Raw genomic sequence first — 21,346 nt, forward strand, 5'->3', positions numbered from 1 at the left:
TGCCATGAAGGCAGAGACTGAGCTGGTCCCCTAGGCTGAATACTGGGGCCTAAGAGTAGGGGCTGCATTCAGACACTAGTAGTGCTTCAGGGAGAAATGGCTGAGCACTGCATAAAGACCTATAGGCTCTATTTTTGGATCCTAGCATAGGAAACCACTACAGTAGTGGAAGGATCCAGATGAGCAACTGACTGAGAAAGGATACCAAACGGCACCAACAGAAATGTCAGTGCTCCAGTAGACACTAAGTTCTCTCTTTCCACCTAGACATCAGAAGTAAGACTCCACCCTCCTTGGCATTTGGGGTAGTTCAAGTTAGGGAAGAGAATGATACGCTGGATTTCCTGAAGCAATGAATATAAAGTACACATAACGCCATATTGTTACCCCATATACTCTAACACCAGAAATGATGGAGTCAAGTTTGACCACATTTAATTATTAATTTAACTCCTTTGTTTATTCTCTACCTCATTCTAGGACAGATTTAAGACTGAATTATGCAGGGGTGCCTGGGTGGCTCAGTGGGTTAAAGCCTCTGCCTTCGGCTCAGGTCATGATCCCAGGGTCCTGGGATCCAGCCCCGCATCGGGCCCTCTGCTCAGGAGGGAGCCTGCTTCCTCCTCCCTCTCTCTCTGCCTGCCTCTCTGCCTACTTGTGATCTCTGTCTGTCAAATAAATAAAATCTTAAAAAAAAAAAAAAGACTGAATTATGCAAAGCCTCCTCCTTTCTGTACTTGGTACTTTCAGTCTATTGGAAAGTGCAGTGGACCCATGATGGCCTTCCATTTATCCTTTGCCACCAATCTATAAATCACCTGCACATCAAGGCCCCAACTAGTCTTATTTGGCTTAGTTCATTTCTCCATTGAAGGAATCCCAAGCTTCACCAGCAAAGTGAAGCTGGTGAAGCTTGGGATTCCATACTTCTCCGCAGAAAGAGGGGCAAAGAAGTCACAGCCATGTGTTAAAACAACCTTAGTCCAGCCTCCAGCAACACATTTGTTACATTCTCTCTGCAATCAAACACGTTTATACTCTCCCAAGATCCCCAGAAGCCTCATCCAATTAAAGCATCAGGCTCTGGTTCCAAGTCTGGATCTCATCACCCAAGTCAGGGCCAGGTGTGGATGAGGCCCTTCAGGGTTGTTTCCTCTCATAGGCACGCTCTAGTCAGCTAGATCACTGAATTCATTAGGTACATTTCCTACTTCCCACATTACCAGCTGCAACAGTGTTGCCAAACTGCTGCTTCCATGTAGTAAAGTGACCTCTCCTGTTTCTAACTGCATTTTTCTCATTTTCTTTCAAACTCTAATAGTTTCCTTCAAACTCATTGGGCTTCTGAACATACCCTGGCTTAAAAACCAATGCCTGTGTTTCAGGTTTGGTTAAGCAGCATCTCACTTCCAGGTACAAAATTTTGTTCTCTTTATTTATTTTTATACCTCCAAACCCCCTGGCTCAATACAACCATTTTATTCTGCTAGTGATTTTACAGTCAGAAATCTGGAGAAGCCTCAGCCGGGGCCCCTGCAGTCCCATGTTGACAGAGGCTTCAATCATCTGAAGACCCTGTGAAGTGGATAGTAAATACTGTTCCTGGGAGCTCAGCTGAGCCTGATGATCAGACCCCCACACAGAGCTTCTCCACGTGGGTTGGGCCTCTCACAGCACGGTGAGAGTTCTCAGTTTGTTTACATTATTTTACTTTTGTATTAATGTCCTATCACTTCAACTAATAGGAATAATTATTCCTAAGACTGAAAAGCACAACCAAAAAACAAACTTTGGACCCTAACTCCAAGGGCTATTATATGTAAATACAACAATGAACTGACATACTCAACTGGAAATACATTTAAAAAAAAAAAAACGAGAAAAATAGGGCAAATGCAAATGATTTCACTCACACATAGAATTTCAGAAGCAAAACAAACAGGAAAAATGAAGAGACAAACCAAAAAACAGACTCTAACCTATAGAGACAAATGAGGGTGGGGTGATGGGTGAAATAGGTGAAGGGGATAAAGAAGAGTCCACTTTTCTTATAAGCACTGAGTCATGTATAGAGTTGCTGAATCACTACATTGTAAACCTGAAATTCATATAACACTGTATGTTAACTATACTGAAATTAAAATTCTTTTAAAAGGGATATGAGAACTAAAAATTTATTAAATGTTAAAATTGTGCTATTATTGTATAATGTTAGCACAAGGATAACAAAGGACAATTTGCATGATAAATATTCCTATTCATTTTTCTAGTTAGTACAATAATTGGATAGCAACCGTCAGTGAAGTGGGACAAAAGGCAGCGATTATCATAAACGTTAGTTTGATCTTTCAAGATATGATTATCTTCTATCCAGACTCCACTTTACTCACTTGAACAGAAGTTCTGCTTTTCATTAGCCGAATGTCAAGTGCCTTTGTTGCATCCAAGTGTTACCCTAGCTGGCCATATTCCACATAAAGGGCACAGAACAGTTTTGTTTTGTTTTTTCCCACAGCAGAATTTGCAAGAAACGTGGCTTTTTCATGGTAAAACTTCTTATAAAAAGAAATGGACAAAAGATATACCTTGGAAGGCCCTGGTCTAACAAAAGAGCAAAAGATGTCAAAGTACTTTGAACCTTAAAAATAAAACTGCCAGTTGTTTCACCAGCAAAAATGGGTTTAACCTGGGAATAATAAGAGCAAGCTACAACAAAACTGAGCAAAGGAGATGAACACGGCTTTATGAAGAGGAAAAGGGAAGCTGAGAGGGCTATTATATTAATAATAATAATAATAATAATAATAATAAAAGTCAATTGGAGTAACCTGGAATTTAAAATATAGTGGTTTCTCATTGGCTGAGTTATGACTGTCCCTCAGTGGTCATTGCTGGGCTGTTGCTGGGGAAGAGAACATTTCTTCCTCCTTCTGGGATAGTAAAAAGTAAAAAGCAGCAAAAGTAGTACTGACCTTGTTGAATCACTATATTGTACATCTGAAACTAAAATAACACTGTATGTTAACTATACTGAAGTTAAAATTTGAAAATAAAATAAAAACACGTATATCTTTTTCAATAAATAAATAAAGTAGTGCTGACTTGGGGTACTTCTCTTCCTATTGGATTTGCAATCATTGAGGAGTGGCAGGCAGGAGAGCCACTTTAAGCAAGATTACCTTTCATTGATTTCACACTACTTATAATACACATCAGTGAAACTGAGTTAGTGCCATCTCTCATCAGGTGAAGTACATATTCTTGTCAAAAATTTTTTCACACTCCTAGTAATCTCTGCTAATCATTTACCTTCATTCTTCTTTTAATCCAACACAGGACATAACTGAAGACTAAAGTTTATCTTAGACTATTTAGGCTATCTGTAGTTCAGGAATGAGAGAAGTGTATATATACATACATATATATATATATATAGTAAATATGTATATATATAACTGTGTATATATATATAAGCATATATATAATAAATGTGTGTATATATATAAATGTGTGTTTATATGCATGTATATATATAAAGTAAATTTTATGAGTCATTCATTTTAATCAGTGGCATCAGGATTAATTTGGAAGAATCACTAAATCCAATACTGAACACAGTTTTTCATTGAGGAATATTTATCCTTCAATTTCTTCATGAGAATGATGATATTTATAAACCAAATCTAGAGATCTTAAACCAAGAGGCAAAATTCTTATCTTGCTCCAGAAGGGATAATGGGGTACACTCCCATCTTTTTTCTCTACTGTGTCAGCAGGTAAGAGAGTGGCAGTGGCTTTTCCAGCTCTATATAAGGACAGAACACATTTCTCTGTGGACTACAACTTTGTCCTGAGAAGTGGAGGAGACAGTACGAGATCCATATGAAGTTCCTGTGTGTATTCAAACTTTAATAACCCAAATTATGAGCTGCCATAGAAACAATATAGTAAATTACACTTAAAAGCAATTTATTAAAATTCAGAACACCTAGATTACACAATAATAGCAAATGAAATACTGCCCAGTAATTTGTATTATTGGTGTACCTGGATATCATTTCATCTACTCCACACAGCAGCCCTGCAAAGTAGATGGTGTTTATATACTTCACACATGAGAAAACCGAGGTTAAGAAAGTAGCCCAAATCCACTAAGTAATATAAGGAAACCCTAGAAGAACCTGACTCTAAGTCTTCTTTCTCTTATGCAACCAATGTCAGTTCTCTGACAAAAAGTAAAAGTAATCAAAAAAAAAAAATTAAGGCAAGATGAGTCCCAAAGTTAGAGATGAGTCCCAAAGTTAGAGAAGCTAAAATTCTTTTAACTGCATAAGAAAATTTATGATATTATAATATTCAACACACAGACTGTGTATTGTGCTACAACTGCCTTAATGTTGAGAAGTTAAAATGCTTGGAAGAAATAACAAAGGAATCTTCAGAAGGTCTTAGAGAACATTATTTAGTATTGTGGTTTCTTCTCCTTTATTCTTCCCTCCCTACTTTTCTTACTGCCTTACTTTTTCGAATCCTCCAATTCTGAATAGTTTTTGCATGGTATTAATGAGGTGATCTTTTGAAAATTGCTTCCAATTGCTATTCTCAAAGTACTTCTCCTAATGGGAGATAAAACTGAAGAACCGGGAAGAGGATTTTCCACTGTTCCTCTGGCAGGCACAGCCTCCTTCCTGCTTATGCATTCCGTCCACACACTTCAGCCCATTCATTATTGGTACTAGAATTACTGAGGTTTTCTAACCCCTGCTCTCATAATAATACGTTAAAGTTTCCTGAGTCAGCATCTAAGGAACAGGACTTCGGTCTCAAAGGGAAAAGTGATACATTCGCATGCAATTATGAAAACTTTTTTTTACAGAAACTATTGCTTACCCTTTGGTAGGTTTTTAAAAATGTTAATAATTTGTACATTTTTCTCTTTATTTTCACCTTCAAAGAAAAATCTTCAGCCTAACAGTAAATAACAGAATATCCCTTCCTCGTGGTTAAAGACAATAAGACTTCTTAAACATCAATGAATTATGTGGTGAAATTCTTTTTTTTTAATTAACATAAATGTATTATTTGTCTCAAGGGTACAGTCTGTGATTCATCAATTTTACACAATTCACAGCACTCACCCTAGCACATACCCTCCCCAATGTCTATCACCCAGTCACCCCGTCCCTCCTACCCTCTTCACCTCCAGGAACCCTCAGTTTGTTTCCTGAGATTGAGAATCTCTTTAGGTTTGGCTCCTTCTCTGGTTTCATCTTGTTTAATTTTTTCCCTCCCTTCTCTTATGATCCTCTGTCTTGTTTCTCAAATTCCTCAAATCAGTGAGAACATATGTTAATCGTCCCTCTCTGATTGACATATTGCGCTTAGCATAATACCCTCTATTTCCATCCACGTCATTGCAAATGTCAAGATTTCGGGGGTTTGATGGCTGTATAATATTCCATTGTATATATACAATGTGGTGAAATTCTTAATAATTATTCCTTCTTTTTAATTTGCTTATAAAAAAGTTTATATATTACCTAAACTAATCTAGACCTTAGTGCATACTAGTAAATAGCAACATGAACATAATTAGCTGCTTAAGAGAATTTCATGAATAAAAATGATTAATAAGAAACCATAAGTTTGGGGGTTTTTTAAAGATTTTATTTATCTATTTGAGAGAGCAGAGGGAGAAGGAGAAGCAAGCTCCCTGCTGAGTGGGACCTTGATCTTAGGACCCTGGATCATGACCCAAGCTGAAGGCAGACACTTAACCAACTGAGTCACCCAGGTGCCCCAAAACCGTAAGATATTTTTCTTCCTTCTTTATAATTGTAGGTACTCAAGTAATATGGACTTGCCTTTGAATAAACTACTTTTTATTATTGTTTGAGTCTGCTACCCAATGAGTACCGGTGAGGCACAGTCATTCTAGAAGAGACAATAATCAATAATAACAAGGTTTGGGGAAGAAAATGATTAATATTAAAAATGTGACATTGACTTAGTTGTTATTCCATTAGCAAATTTTAAATCTCTCCTATACCTGTATTTACTCACCCACGAGTCCTAAAAGAATGTAGGCAATGATAAACAGTACGAAGATGATACAGCACAGGACATCTGTACAATTCCTAAAGACAGAAAGGAATACAGAATTAAAAGGGGCCCAGAACAGCATCTTACCTAGTAAACAAATATAGGAAAGGGGGAAAAGCAGTAATAGTAATTATGCCATTTCATATCCAGTATTTCCAAAAGGTATATCAGATGTATTCCTGTAATCAGAGATTTGGCGGTGATAGAATGGTCACAGTTCCAGGATTAAAGGAGCTCCATCAGAATTCTTAGTATTTATTTTCTTTTGGTTCTTTATTTGTATGATGTTTTTAGAGAGAAGTCTAGTAATATCAAGTAAAATTTTTTTATATGAAGTGGTAATTTATTTGATTTTATGGTTTTCCTCATTGTGCCTCCCCACTGTATGGTATAGTTAAAAAAAATAAAAGCCAGTTTCCACTTCTCCCTCCCCCCCAGTATCTTTCTACATACACATTTATAGGGTACTACTTATTGGGGCACCTATATGATTCAGTCAGTTAAGCATTCAACTCTTGATTTCTGCTCAGGGCATAATCTCAGGTTGTGAGATCAAAGCCCAGGCTGGGCATGGAACCTTCTTTTTTTTTTTTTTTCATTTATTTATTTTCAGCATTACAGTATCATTTTTTCACCACACCCAGTGCTCCATGCAATCCGTGCCCTCTGTAATACCCACCACCTGATACCCCGACCTCCCACCCCCCCGCCACTTCAAACCCCTCAGATTGTTTTTCAGAGTCCTAGTCTCTCATAATTCACCTCCCCTTCCAATTTACCCCAACCCCCTTCTAACTCCCCATGTCCTCCATGCTTTTTTTATGCTCCACAAATAAGTGAAACCATATGATAACTGACTCTCTCTGCTTGACTTATTTCACTCAGCATAATCTCTTCCAGTCCTGTCCATGTTGCCACAAAAGTTCGGTATTCATCCTTTCTGATGGAGGCATAATACTCCATACTGTATATGGACCACATCTTCCTTATCCATTCACCATTGAAGGGCATCTTGGTTATTTCCACAGTGTGGCGACCGTGGCCATTGCTGCTATAAACATTGGGGTACAGATGGCCCTTCTTTTCACTACATCTGTATCTCTGGGGTAAATACCCAGTAGTGCAATGGCAGGGTCATAGGGAAGTTCTATTTTTAATTTCTTGAGGAATCTCCACACTATTCTCCAAAGAGGCTGCACCAACTTGCATTCCCACCAACAGTGTAAGAGGGTTCCCCTTTCTCCACATCCTCTCCAACACATGTTGTTTCCTGTCTTGCTAATTTTGGCCATTCTAACTGGTGTAAGGTGATATCTCAATGTAGTTTTAATTTGAATCTCCCTGATGGCTAGTGATGATGAACATTTTTTCATGTGTCTGAGAGCCATTTGTATGTCTTTATTGGAGAAGTGTCTGTCCATATCTTCTGCCCATTTTTTGTGTCTGAGAGCCATTTGTATGTCTTTATTGGAGAAGTGTCTGTCCATATCTTCTGCCCATTTTTTGATATGATTTTCTGTTTTGTGTGTGTTGAGTTTGAGGAGTTCATTATAGATCCTGGATATCAACCTTTTGTCTGTACTGTCATTTGCAAATATCTTCTCCCATTCCGTGGGTTGCCTCTTTGTTTTCTTGACTGTTTCCTTGGCTGTGCAGAAGCTTTTGATTTTGATGAAGTCCCAAAAGTTCACTTTTGCTTTTCTTTCCTTTGCCTTTGGAGACATATCTTGAAAGAAGTTGCTGTGGCTGATATCGAAGAGATTACTGCCTATGTTCTCCTCTAGGATTCTGATGGATTCCTGTCTCACATTGAGGTCTTTTATCCATTTTGAGTTTATCTTTGTGTACAGTGTAAGAGAATGGTCGAGTTTCATTCTTCTACATATAGCTGCCCAGTTTTCCCAGCACCTTTTATTGAAGAGACCGTCTTTTTTCCACTGTATATTTTTTCCATGGAGTTTTGACCATAGAGTTGGGGGCATCACGTTACCTGATTTCAAGCTTTACTACAAAGCTGTGATCACCAAGACAGCATGGTACTGGCATAAAAACAGACACATAGACCAGTGGAACAGAGTAGGCATGGAACCTTCTTAAGGTTCTCTCCCTCTCTCTCTCTGCCACTCCCCCACCTCTCTCCTTCTCTTAAAAAAGGGTACTATTTATTAAGTAAAGGACTGACTACATAAACTTGGATAGGGGGTAGATTTGCAACCAAACTCACAATAATGTATATAATGCATTAAAAAATGAAATGGCTCAAAACTGTAATTTTCCCAGCCATTTCATAAACTAGATATTGTCAGACTTGGTTTAGAGAAAAACTGGCTTGATAGAGACTCATTGATTCGCAAAGGATAACAAATCAAGCTCAGATCCAGCAGGGATTCAGGCTCTCTACTCAGCAGGGAGCCTGCTTCCCCCTCTCTCTCTGCCTGCTTCTCTGTCTACCTGGGATCTCTCTCTCTCTCTGTCAAATAAATAAACAAATAAAATATTTTTTCAAAAAAAGATATTGAATTTTGGGCACCTGGGTGGCTCAGTGGGTTAGGGCCTCTGCCTTCAGCTCAGGTCATGATCCCAGAGTTCTGAGATCAAGCCCCGCATCGGGCTTTCTGCCCAGCAGGGAGCCTGCTTCCTCCTTTCTCTCTGCCTGTTTTTCTGCCTACTTGTGATCTCTGCCTGTCAAATAAATAAATGGAATCTTTAAAAAAAAAAAAAAAGATCCAGCAGGGATACTCAAGGCTTTCAATTAATTTCCTAACCCTAATATTATATCTTGTTCAGCTGGTAAGTGGTCTGGAAGGCCAAAACTGTATCTTGAATGTGAGAAATAATCCCACAATTCTCTATTTGAAACTTAATGAAAAATTTATTAGTAAAGAAAAAAGATCAAACTATTTGGCAGGATTAAAAGTTGCACATGAGAATTTTCATAGCAAAAACTTCTTTGTTCCTGAGAGCGTAAGGATATATCCTCTAATGTTTTAGCGCAGGCTGGTTGAAGTTACACACTATTTTTTGTGATGGTAGTAGGAATAATAATGAATAATAACTGCACAGTAACAGACACAGTAATACCTTCCACTGATAAAGCCCAGCTATACCTTTACTGCTTTCACATACCTTGTGAGTTTCTTAAGAATACCTTTGGGTTTTTAGGGGGTAGTAAGGTGATTTGACTTATTTAAGGTCCATGAGAGAGAAGTAGAGAGAGGGTAAAGTCGAACAAATATCTAGATCTCCAATTCTTAACCGTTTCATTTAGCAGTTGTTCTAATATTATTTCAGTTTTCTGTAAAGCCTCAAATTGACCATATCTAAAATGTCATCCATATCCTGATTATTCTACAATAGGAAATGAATCAATGGAGAAAGTTAATCACGCTCAATCCACAAACTATCATTTGCTTAAATCCAATTTCAACCCAGTAATTTTAAATTTCACTTAAAGAATTGTGATAATAATAATAATAATAATAAAAAGAGAAGAAAACAGGTGCTCTAGCTTTCTTTGGTTAACAATCATTGAAAAGCAAAAACCTGCTTGGAGGTGAGGAAGAGTATCTGATTCACATGCATTCTGACAGACCTTATTCAAGATCAGGTTCTCATCCTACCAGGAGGTTGTTAAATTGACAGCAGTAGTTAAATAGGGGAAATCTAGTAAGAAATGCCTGTGGGTAAAGAGCTAAAGGAGAGAAAAATTAGAACACTGGTGTGCCTTAATTAGAAATTTTGAAGTTGTTAAAGCCCTTCTGTTTAATCAGAACCACCAAGAAGAGGAAGATCAGGTGTGACCAGAAGAATCAGATTGGCCAGAATCCTATAATTATATACTTATAATATGTTTTTTCCTATAATATGTTTATACCAATAATTATATACTATATATAATTATATAAAATTATATATTATATAATTATATAAAGTTATATATTATATAATTATATATAACATATAATTATATAATTCTTATTTATAATAATCTAATGTTACATAGTATTATAATGTTATATATTTATAATATTATGTAGCAAGCACAAGGAGAGGTAAACATATACTAGAAATGACTAGAAAAAACTTGCCAATCTCAAAGGACAGGGCACATAGAAAGCAGCAGAGCCCAAAAGGAAATTTTTTAAAACTGAAACCCTCACTCCTCAGCTACTACCACTGATGAATGGGCATCACCTGGAATTTTGGTTCCATATGGGGTTTTACACTATGGTTTCTCTCTCTCCCTCTCTCTCTCTCTATCTCTCCCTCTCCTGGTGCCAGGTATAGGCTACAGCACCAGGGACTACTCCATGCCCACACAACTATCCCCCAGTAGTCTCCCTACCATGGTGGGATAGCATTTCTCAGTAATTCACACTTTGAGGTGTTTGGGGATTATATTCTTGGACCAGGGAGGATAATGTATTCAAATCTGCTTTGCTTTTCTGGTACATTGCTTTGGAGAAAGTAGACCATACCCTCTAGCCAGACCAGTTAATTTTCCCCCATCAAAAGCAAAGGGATGGAAGATCAGTCAACTGGTTGTCATTTGATACAAGTAAGGAAGGTGAGTTTAAGGTCCCATATACTTTTCTGGTCTGTGTGTAGAGTCATGGTCCAAACTAGTGCTGTGTTCCCAAAGGGCAGTGGTTCAGATTCTCTTTCTCTTTATTCATCTTTATAGCCAGGCATGAAGTGACTTCTGACTCTCCCCAGGAAAAGGGCCTGGCCCTGATGTGGAGATGGGGGTAAGAAACTTGGGTCTCTCAGCTCTCCATGAAGCAACTTGGCGTGCTCACTTTCCCGCTGAGGAGCAGTAGAAGTCGGTGAGGGCCTTCCACATGCAAGCTGAGCCCTCCTCCTCCTGGGTGCCACTTGATGGCCCCAGCTGCACCCTAGACCAACCTAGCAGCCCTGAAATCAGCAAGCCAGCTACCCTCGCATTTTTTCACCTGGACCACTCTTTGTTATTTTAGAAACTCCTTCTTAAAAATAGGGGGCAGGGTGCCTGGATGGCACAATGGTTTAAGGGTACCATTTCTTCTTTATCCATTCATCAGTTGAGGAGTGTTTGGGCTCTTTCCATAATTTGGCTACTGTTGATATGCTATGAATATCAGGGTGCACATATCCCTTCAAATAATGTATGTTCGTATCCTTTTGGTAAATACATAGTAGTGCAATTGTAGGGACATAGACTAGTCCTATTTTTAATTTTTTCAGGAACCTCTATACATTTTTCCAGAATGGTTGTACCAGTTTGGATTCCCACCAGTAGTGTAAGAGGGTTCCCTTTCTCCACATCCTTGCCAACACCTGCTGTTCCTTGTGTTGTTAATTTTGGCCATTCTGACTGGTGTGAGGTTGTATCTCATTGTATTTTTGATTTTTCTCTCATGAGCACATTTTCATGTGTCTGTTAGCCATCGGGATTCTTCTTTAGAAAAGTATCTGTTCATGTCTTCTGCCCATTTTTAACTGGATGATTTGTTCTTTGTGTGTTGAGTTTTATAAGCTCTTTATGGGTTTGCAAACCTACCCTTTTACTAAGTATGTCATTTATAATATCTTCTCCCATTCTGTAGATTGTCTTTTAGTTTTGTTGATTGTTTCCTTTGTTGGGCAGAAGCTTTTTATCTTGATAAAATTCTAATAGTTCATTTTTGCTTTTGTTTCTCTTGCTTCAAGAGACGTATTTAGGGGGCACCTGGGTGGCTCAGTGGGTTAAAGCCTCTGCCTTTGGCTCAGGTCATGATCCCAGGGTCCTGGGAGCCTGTTTCCTCCTCTCTCTCTGCCTGCCTCTCTGCCGACTTGTGATCTCTGTCTGTCAAATAAATAAATAAAATCTTTAAAAAAAAAAAAAAGAGATGTATTTAGTAAGAAGTTGCTATGGCCAATGTCAAAGAGGTTACTGCCTGTGTTCTCTAGGATTTTGATGGTTTCCTGTCTCACATTCAGGTCTTTCACAATTTTGAATTTATTTTTGTATATAGTATAGGAAAGTGATCCTCCAGTTTCATTCTCCTGCATGTGGCTGTCCAGTTTTCCCAACATGATTTGTTGAAGAGATTGCTTTTTTCCCCCTTTCCATTGGATATTCTCTCCTGTTTTGTCAAATATTAGTTGACCACACTGTTGTGGGTTCATTTGTGAGTTTTCTGTTCTGTCCCATTGATCTATGGGTCTGCTTTTGTTCCAGTACCATATATACTGTCTTGATGACTACAGCTTTGCAATAGAGCTAAAGTCCAGAATGCTGATGCCTCCAGTTTGCTTTTCTTTTTCAAGATGACTTCAGCTATTCAGGGTATTTTCTGGTTCCATAAAAATTTCAGGATTGTTTGTTATAGCTCCTTTAAAAATGCTGGTGGTATTTTGGTAGGGATTGCATTAAAGATATACATTTCTTTCAGTATCATACACATTTTAACAATATTTGTTCTTCCAATCCATGAGCATGGAATGTTTTTCACATCTCCAATTTCCTTCATCAGTGTTTTATGCTTTTTAGACTACAGGTCTTTTACCTCTTCGGTTAGGTTTATTCCTAAGTATCTTATGGGTTTTGGTGCAATTGTAAATGGGATCAGTTCTTTGATTTCTCTTTCTGCTGTTTCATTATTGTTGTACAGAAACGCAACAGATTTCTGTCTGTTAATTTTGTATCCTGAAACACTACTGAATTTGTGTATCAGTTCTAGCAATTGTTGGTGGAGTCTTCTGCGTTTTCCATATAGAGTATCATGTTATTTGCAAATAATGAAAGTCTGACTTATTCCTTGCTGATTTTGACACTTTTCATTTCTTTTTGTTGTCTGATTGCTAAGTCAAGGACTTCCAGGATGATATTAATTAACAATGGTGAAAGTAGACATTCTGTCTTTTCTTAACCTTAGGGGAAATGTTCTTAGTTTTTCTCCATGGAGGATGATACTAGCTGTGGATTTTTCATATATGGCTTTTATGATATTAAGGTATATTCTCTCTATCCCTACTTTGTTCAGGGTTTTTATCATGTGTGGATGTTGTACTTTGTCAAATGCTTTACCTGCATCTATTGAGAGGATCATATGGTTCTTATCCTCTCTTTCATTAATGTGTTATATCATGTTGATTTGCAAATATATAACTACCTTGCAGCCCAGGAATAAATCCCACTCAAATGTGGTGAATGATTCTTTTAATATACTGTTAGATTCTATTTAGTAGCATTTTTTGAGAATTTTTATATCATGTTAACCAGGCATATTGGCCTCTAGTTCTTTTTAATGGAGTCTTTGTCTGGTTTTGGAATCAAGGTAATGTTGGCCTCATAGAATGAGTTTAGAAGTTTTCCTTCCATTTCATTTTTTTGGATAGTTTGAGAATAGATATTATTTATTCTTTAAATGTTCCAGCATTCTCCTGGAACCCATCTGGTCCTGGATTTTTGTTAATTGTAAGATTTTTGATTACTGATTCAATTTCTTTGTTGCTTATGGGTCTGTTCTAGTTTTCCATTTCTTCCTGTTTTAGTTTTGGTAGTTTATGTATTTCTAGGAATTATTCCATTTCCAATTATTTCCATTCCAGATTGTCCAATTTGTTGGCATATAATTTTTCATAATATCCTCTTATAATTGTTTGTATTTCTGTGTTATTGGTTATTATTTCTCCACTCTCATTTGTGATTTTATTTATTTGAGTCCTTTCTCATTTCTTTTTGATAAGTCTGGCAAGGTGTTTATCAAATTTATTATTTTCCTCAAAGAACCAGCTCATGATTTCACTGACCTGTTCTACTGTTTGTTTAGTTTATATATCATTTCCAGTCTTGAAACTTGGAAGTCAATCACAAGACCAGAAATTGGGTGGTTTTATTTTTTTATTTATTTAGTTTGGATAATTTTTAAGACTCTTAAGACAGCTATTATAATACCTGGGTGATACCACCTCATGGCTGAAAATCATTCTGAATCATATTCTACCTAGAGGTCTGTCATTGTTGTGCCTTTTTCTCAAGTGCATTCATTTTTACTTTCAAAGCAAGCACTATGAGCTACTGTACTAAGTTAAAAATGGGTTGCATCCCACTAGGACCCAGAAAGAAAGAATAGTTAAAGATAAATATGCCCCAATCCTCTCTGTCACCCTCCTTCCAAATCAAAGTCCAACTTTTTCAAAAAAAAATGCTCACATTCACATTTATTCAGAAAGCTATTCAAAACTCTATTCAGATCGAGCCACTCTGATACAAAACTATTTTCAAAAGTTAAACTACAGAAATTCCATTGCTATCTTATCCTATTTTTCCAAATTGCAAAATGAAGAATAGGATCCCAATTATAGATGCATTTGTAGATTTCTCCTTCCTTCCTATCTGGAACCCACAAATATACTATGTGTCTAGTAACCGCAACTTAAATCGTGGGAGTTTCCTTTGACTTTTCCTTTCTTAGCTTATCTTTTGTATTGAATTGACAAGTTCTCTTGTCTACTTCTCTCTGATGTGTCTTTCATCTACCCCTTCCTTTCTATTCCTACTGCCTGGACTCAATCCAAATTCTCTTATCCTGTCTTCAAACTAACGCCATGGTCTCCTAATTGGGCTCCTGTATGTAGTCTCTACCTGATCTGATTCATTCTGTACACTTTGAAGAGTTTTGATCAGGAAGGGATGTTGTACTTTGTCAAATGCTTTTTCAGCATCTATTGAGAGTATCATATGGTTCTTGTTCTTTCTTTTATTGATGTGTTGTATCACAATGACTGATTTGCGGATGTTGAACCAACCTTGCAGCCCTGGAATAAATCCCACTTGGTCGTGGTGAATAATCTTTTTAATGTACTGTTGAATCCTATTGGCTAGTATTTTGTTGAGTATTTTCGCATCTGTGTTCATCAAGGATATCGGTCTATAGCTCTCTTTTTTGGTGGGATCCTTGTCTGGTTTTGGGATCAAGGTGATGCTGGCCTCATAAAATGAGTTTGGAAGTTTTCCTTCCATTTCTATTTTTTGGAACAGTTTCAGGAGAATAGGAATTAGTTCTTCTTTAAATGTTTGGTAGAATTCCCCCGGGAAGTCGTCTGGCCCTGGGCTTTTGTTTGTTTGGAGATTTTTAATGACTGTTTCAATCTCCTTACTGGTTATGGGTCTGTTCAGGCTTTCTATTTCTTCCTGGTTCAGTTGTGGTAGTTTATATGTTTCTAGGAATGCATCCATTTCTTCCAGATTGTCAAATTTATTGCCGTAGAGTTGCTCATAGTATGTTCTTATAATAGTTTGTATTTCTTTGGTGTTAGTTGTGATCTCTCCTCTTTCATTCATGATTTTATTTATTTGGGTCCTTTCTCTTTTCTTTTTGATAAGTCGGGCCAGGGGTTTATCAATTTTATTAATTCTTTCAAAGAACCAGCTCCTAGTTTCGTTGATTTGTTCTATTGTTTTTTTGGTTTCTATTTCATTGATTTCTGCTCTGATCTTTATGATTTCTCTTCTCCTGCTGGGCTTAGGGTTTCTTTCTTGTTCTTTCTCCAGCTCCTTTAGGTGTAGGGTTAGGTTGTGTACTTGAGACCTTTCTTGTTTCTTGAGAAAGGCTTGTACCGCTATATATTTTCCTCTCAGGACTGCCTTTGTTGTGTCCCACAGATTTTGAACCGTTGTATTTTCATTATCATTTGTTTCCATGATTTTTTTCAATTCTTCTTTAATTTCCCGGTTGACCCATTCATTCTGTAGATCACTGATTATCAGTTATATGTGATGGTATCATTCTATTGTTGAAAAAAAAAATAGCACTGTCCCTCCTCCATCTACTTAATAATTTCTAAATGTCTTAGCTTTATGTTTAAGAACCTAAAAGTTCAATCCTAGTTCAAGCCCCAGACTATCTTTCTAGCTTTTTCTCCCATTATTCCTCTCAATGTGCTTCAACCAACTCAGGATTTTTCATTCATTGAATTCACCTATGCAGCCTCCCTTGACTACACTCAGGGCACTCTGTTAAATGGCCCCTTTACATTCTTCCTCCTGGAATAACCTATATGTTCCGATTTGCATGGAACAGCCAGCATTTAAACCTAGTGTCCTAGTAACCTAGTAACCATCAGCAATGCTCCATTTTACTCACAAAAGTGCCCCTGTGTGGCTCTTCAACCCATCTATAAAATCCCATTCTTCACATGATAGGATTCCCTTTATTTTTTAGGACTGTGTACTACTCCACTGTATGTATATATCAAATTTTTTTAAAGATTTTATTTATTTTATTTGACAGACAGAGATTACAAGTAGGCAGAGAGGCAGGCAGAGAGAGAGAGAGGAGGAAGTAGGCGCCCTGCTGAGCAGAGAGCCTGATGCGGGGCTCGATCCAAGGACCCCAGGATCATGACCTGAGCCAAAGGCAGAGGCTTCAACCCACTGAGTCACTCAGGCACCCCAAGAGAGAGAATCTTAATCAGGCTCCATGCCCAGCACAGAGTCCATGTGGGGCTCGATTTCGCAACCCTGAGATTATGTCCTGAGCTGACATCAAGAGTCAGATGCTTAACCAACTGAACTACCCAGGTGTCCCTACATGTAAACTTTGTTTAAATTAAAATTCTATCCTTCAGGTGTGCCTTGGTAAATCAGTCAGTTAAACATCTGCCTTCAGCTCAGGTCATGACCTCAGGATCTTGGGATCCAGCCCTGCCTTGGGTATCCTGCTCAGCAGAGAGCCTGTTTCTCCCTCTATCTACCTGCTGCTTTGCCTACTTGTGCTCTCTCTCTCTCTGTGTGTGTCTCTCTACCAAATAAATAAATAAAATCTTTAAAAAAAATTCACCCTTCAAACCGGTTCAAATATCACCTCATTCATGAAGTTTTCAACGGGAAGAGATCCCTTTTATCTTTGTAGACTTACCAACATTTTGTTTGTACATCCCCAAGGCAACTATCTTCCATTTATTATAATTTAGACCAGGGGGTTAGATTAATTCAAATCTGGCCTACTACCTGTTTTACATAGCTTGTGAATTAAGAGTGTTTTTTATATTTTTAATGATTAAAAAAATCCAAAAAATAATATTTTGTGCCATACCATACAAATTATACAAAATTCAAATCTCAGCTTCCATAAATAAATATTTTTGGAAAATAGCCATACTCATTCATATATACTTTTTCTAAGCCTACTTTTGTGCTTACAAGGGCTAAGTTGAGTAGTTGCAGTAGAACTACACTCCCTGGCCCATACAACCTGAAATATTTACTACCTGGACCTTTATAGAAATTTTCACCTAGACCATAAAATCCTCTATGGCAGCATTTGATACAGAGCCTTGCATGCTACAGACATACAATCCCATGAATGATCAGTAAGACACACGTCTTACATCTGACAGGCTAATGTATCCTAAGCGGGCTCTTATGAAATTAAAAGTGCTGTTTCAAACTTCAGGGTTTTGTGGGAGGAGGAGCCCTATATTGTGAATATGTTCTCCAGGGATTCAATTTTGTGGTCAAGCTTAAGTTTATGACATTACTGTCTCCAGTAAAATAAATCAATCTCTTTTCCCCTCCCCCCCTCCCTCCTCCACTTCACACAACCCCCATGAGATTAAATTAGGAGGTCATAAGAGAGTTTTGCTTATTAAATGTATACTTCAGTTCCACTCTAGTTTTTATTCTCCAAGAACTGCCATTCTGCTTCCTTTTCAGGGACAGTTTTGTACCTTTATTCAGAAACTGATTCATTTACTGGTTTTCTTTCTTTGTAGCAGATGAAACCCCACTGATATCAACCATTCTGAAAGGTCATTAATATCAAGCATTAGAGTGAGAATGAAAGTCCTGAAAGTCATTATTCTCTGACAGATCATCTGTTTGTGTTGAATGAGTCAGTTTAGAGACTGTCCACTGCTTGTAATTCTTGTTGGATGATCACCTCCCATTCTTAAGTTCTTAGTGTCACCTGGATACATCTGTCTACAACATGGCTGCATTTATAACTCACAGTTTAGAACCACTGCTCCTCTGTGGTTCTGCTGGCACCTGCATGATGACATTAAAGTCATCTGTCACCTCTCAGATTCTCCCTGCAGAAGTCTGTCCCAGGAAATAGAAAGACTGCTTCACTTCCTAGAGGCTTTACTACGGAACAATGCACTTTGGGACCACCCTCCCTCCAAGCTTCACTGAGATACGCTTGGCACCTACGGAGTATGGCTTGAATTGGACAGATCATCTGAATGGAGAGTAATCATCCAAATCATCTGAATTGACACTAATATGTCAGCAAACTCAAAATTTGGGCTATTTCAGGGTAAAATTAAATATGTTAAATTATTTTATATATTATATTTTATATGTTAAATATATTTTACCTTTATTCCTCCACTCTTCACTATTAGTGGACAATTTGGTAATTTTGTGAGAAACATTCTCTAAGAACTTGTGTTTGAGGGGGTTAATTATATCCTTTCCACTTGTACTTACCATTTCTACAAGGATAATATGAGGTTAAAAGAGTATCTTGAAGAATTCCACTATTCTGAAATCAGAAATTTGACAGGAAGCTGCAAGTGAGTTTTTAATTACATGAACTTGTTTTTTTCAGGTGTTCAATATTAATGAAAGTTTTTCCAAATCTCAAAAAAGCTTTAAGGATGACTTGAGGTTAACATCTACCTTAAAATTTAATTCCAGCATCCAATCATTAAGGAGTGTTAATTTTGTGAGATTATTATTTTTTAGCACATTTTAAACTTGCTGAAAAATAAAATATACCAAATTACTTGATATCCTAAGAAATTATAGGATGATGTTGATAATGTCTTTCAAATTTCTTAGAGCATATAAGATGATATTTGGATCTAAAAAACTTCTCTATACTCGATGGTTAGTCCCTTCTTCCATCCCATTTGCATTTGGGTTTCCACTACTTTGAGAGAATAGCTTTAACTTGGTGTGGTTTGTATTTTCTACTTGTAAAGAGTAAATAAAACCTCATTTTCTTATATAGAGTTTAGTGATGCTTATATAAATGTCTCTTTTGTTTAAAATGGGACAAGGTCAGACATAATTGGTCTTACTATGTTATTCATCATCGTTGTAAAACTTGCATTCAAGAACCTGTCAGTAGGTGGAAACCACTAAATAAATTGCTAGTAAAGTGAGAGCCAGATCATAGTCATTGCTCATATTACATGTGGTATTCTGGATAAAAGGTATTATATAGAAGAGGGGCTAGAGATCCGGCTTAGAACAAACAGCCTTGGAACATTAGTCCAAAGTTATCAACTAATTTTAGAGGGAATCTGTATCAGTTTAGAATGCTCTTTAATCTTGAGACTAGGTTAGAGTCCCTTCTACACAGAAATACAGAGTAGCTGCTCAAAATATTTGTTGAAACACGAACATTTTCATAACTGGGATGGTTACTGAAATTCAGCTATTAAATTTTTTTTAAACTTCATGCCTTCTAATAAATATATGATAAGTAGCTCATGTTTTTAGTATCCAAAGGCATGCACATTAAATAGAGAAGATTACTACCTGTCACCAAAACTGTTAATAATAAAAACCATTGATTATTGATGATAGGAGCCTTAGAAAATTGTATGCTCTTTGAGCTAATTCCTTTTCTAGTAATTTATACCATGGAAACACAGAGAGAAGAAGTAAGGATTTGTAAGGATTTAAAACACTGTATTCCTTATAATAAAGAAAAGATGGGAATGCTTTTTAGAACAATAATTATATGAAGACACATTCATAATATATTCAATAAAAAGTAGATTATAGAACATGTTAGTATGCTTACAAGTGTTTATAAAATCTATATAAATGCTTAGCAAGACAAAAATATACAAAAAAATTAGTGGTCATTATCTCTGGGTAGTAATCACACACAGTTTTGTGTGATTCTGTTTTCCTCTTTTGTTTTATCTGCTTTTTTTTTTTTTTTCAAAACTTCCACAATGGACACCAATTGCATTTGCAATAGAGACACAAACTACATTTGATGACTATAAATAGTTTGTTGACTTATCTCATTATATTAATTTCCTTGTGATCCCATCAAATATGTTTAAAAATTGATCTTCTGCTTTCACTTTTTTCTTGACCATTATTGATTAAAATTCAAAACACCTTTGTGTAATCTCTTTTTTAATTTATTTTTTATTTTCAGCACAACAGTATTCATTATTTTTGCACCACACCCAGTGCTCCATGCAATCCGTGCCCTCTATAATACCCACCACCTGGTACCCCGACCTCCCACCCCATGCCCCTTCAAAACCCTCAGACTGTTTTTCAGAGTCCATAGTCTCTCATGGTTCACCTCCCCTTCCAATTTTCCCCAACTCCCTTCTCCTCTCTATCTCCCCATGTCCTCCATGCTATTTGTTATGCCCCACAAATAAGTGAAGCCATATGATAAATGACTCTCTCTTGACTTATTTCACTCAGCATAATCTCTTCCAGTCCCATCCATGTTGCTACAAAAGTTGGGTATTCGTCCTTTCTGATGGAGGCATAATACTCCATAGTGTATATGGACCACATCTTCCTTATCCATTCGTCCATTGAAGGGCAGCTTGGTTCTTTCCACAGTTTGGTGACTGTGGCCATTGCTGCTATAAACATTGGGGTACAGATGGCCCTTCTTTTCATGACATCTGTATCTTTGGGGTAAATACCCAGTAGTGCAATGGCAGGGTCATAGAGAAGTTCTATTTTTAATTTCTTGAGGAATCTCCACACTGTTCTCCAAAGAGGCTGCACCAACTTGCATTCCCACCAACAGTGTAAGAGGGTTCCCCTTTCTCCACATTCTCCCCAACACATGTTGTTTCCTGTCTTGCTAATTTTGGCTATTCTAACTCGTGTAAGGTGGTATCTCAATGTAATTTTAATTTGAATCTCCCTGATGGCTAGTGATGATGAACATTTTTTCACGTGTCTGGTAGCCATTTGTATGTCTTCATTGGAGAAGTGTCTGTCCATATCTTCTGCCCATTTTTTGATATGATTGTCTGTTTTGTGTGTGTTGAGTTTGAGGAGTTTATTATAGATCCTGGATATCAACCTTTTGTCTGTACTGTCATTTGCAAATATCTTCTCCCATTCCATGGGTTGCCTCTTTGTTTCCTTGATCGTTGGAGATCTTAACATGCCTCTCTCAGAAATAGACAGATCGTCGAAGCAGAAAATCAATAAAGAAACAAGAGCATTGAATGACACATTGGACCAGATGGACCTCACAGATATATACAGAGC

At 37.2% G+C, this 21,346-nt stretch overlaps 1 protein-coding gene across 3 annotated transcripts in view; it reads right to left on the reverse strand.

The window, feature by feature from the left end:
- SLC44A5 (solute carrier family 44 member 5) overlaps positions 1 to 21,346 on the reverse strand; it is a 393,241-nt gene that overhangs the window by 119,784 nt on the left and 252,111 nt on the right. For all 3 annotated transcript variants that reach the window (XM_004758176.2, XM_004758174.2, XM_045064731.1), the window contains exon 5: positions 6,064 to 6,137. In XM_004758176.2, coding sequence (XP_004758233.1) covers positions 6,064 to 6,137 — 74 coding nt within the window. The remainder of the gene's footprint in view (positions 1 to 6,063; positions 6,138 to 21,346) is intronic.

This window comes from Mustela putorius, unplaced genomic scaffold, assembly GCF_011764305.1.
Source record: "Mustela putorius furo isolate JIRA1106 unplaced genomic scaffold, ASM1176430v1.1 tig00003853_pilon_pilon_pilon, whole genome shotgun sequence".
NCBI classification, from domain to species: domain Eukaryota; kingdom Metazoa; phylum Chordata; class Mammalia; order Carnivora; family Mustelidae; genus Mustela; species Mustela putorius.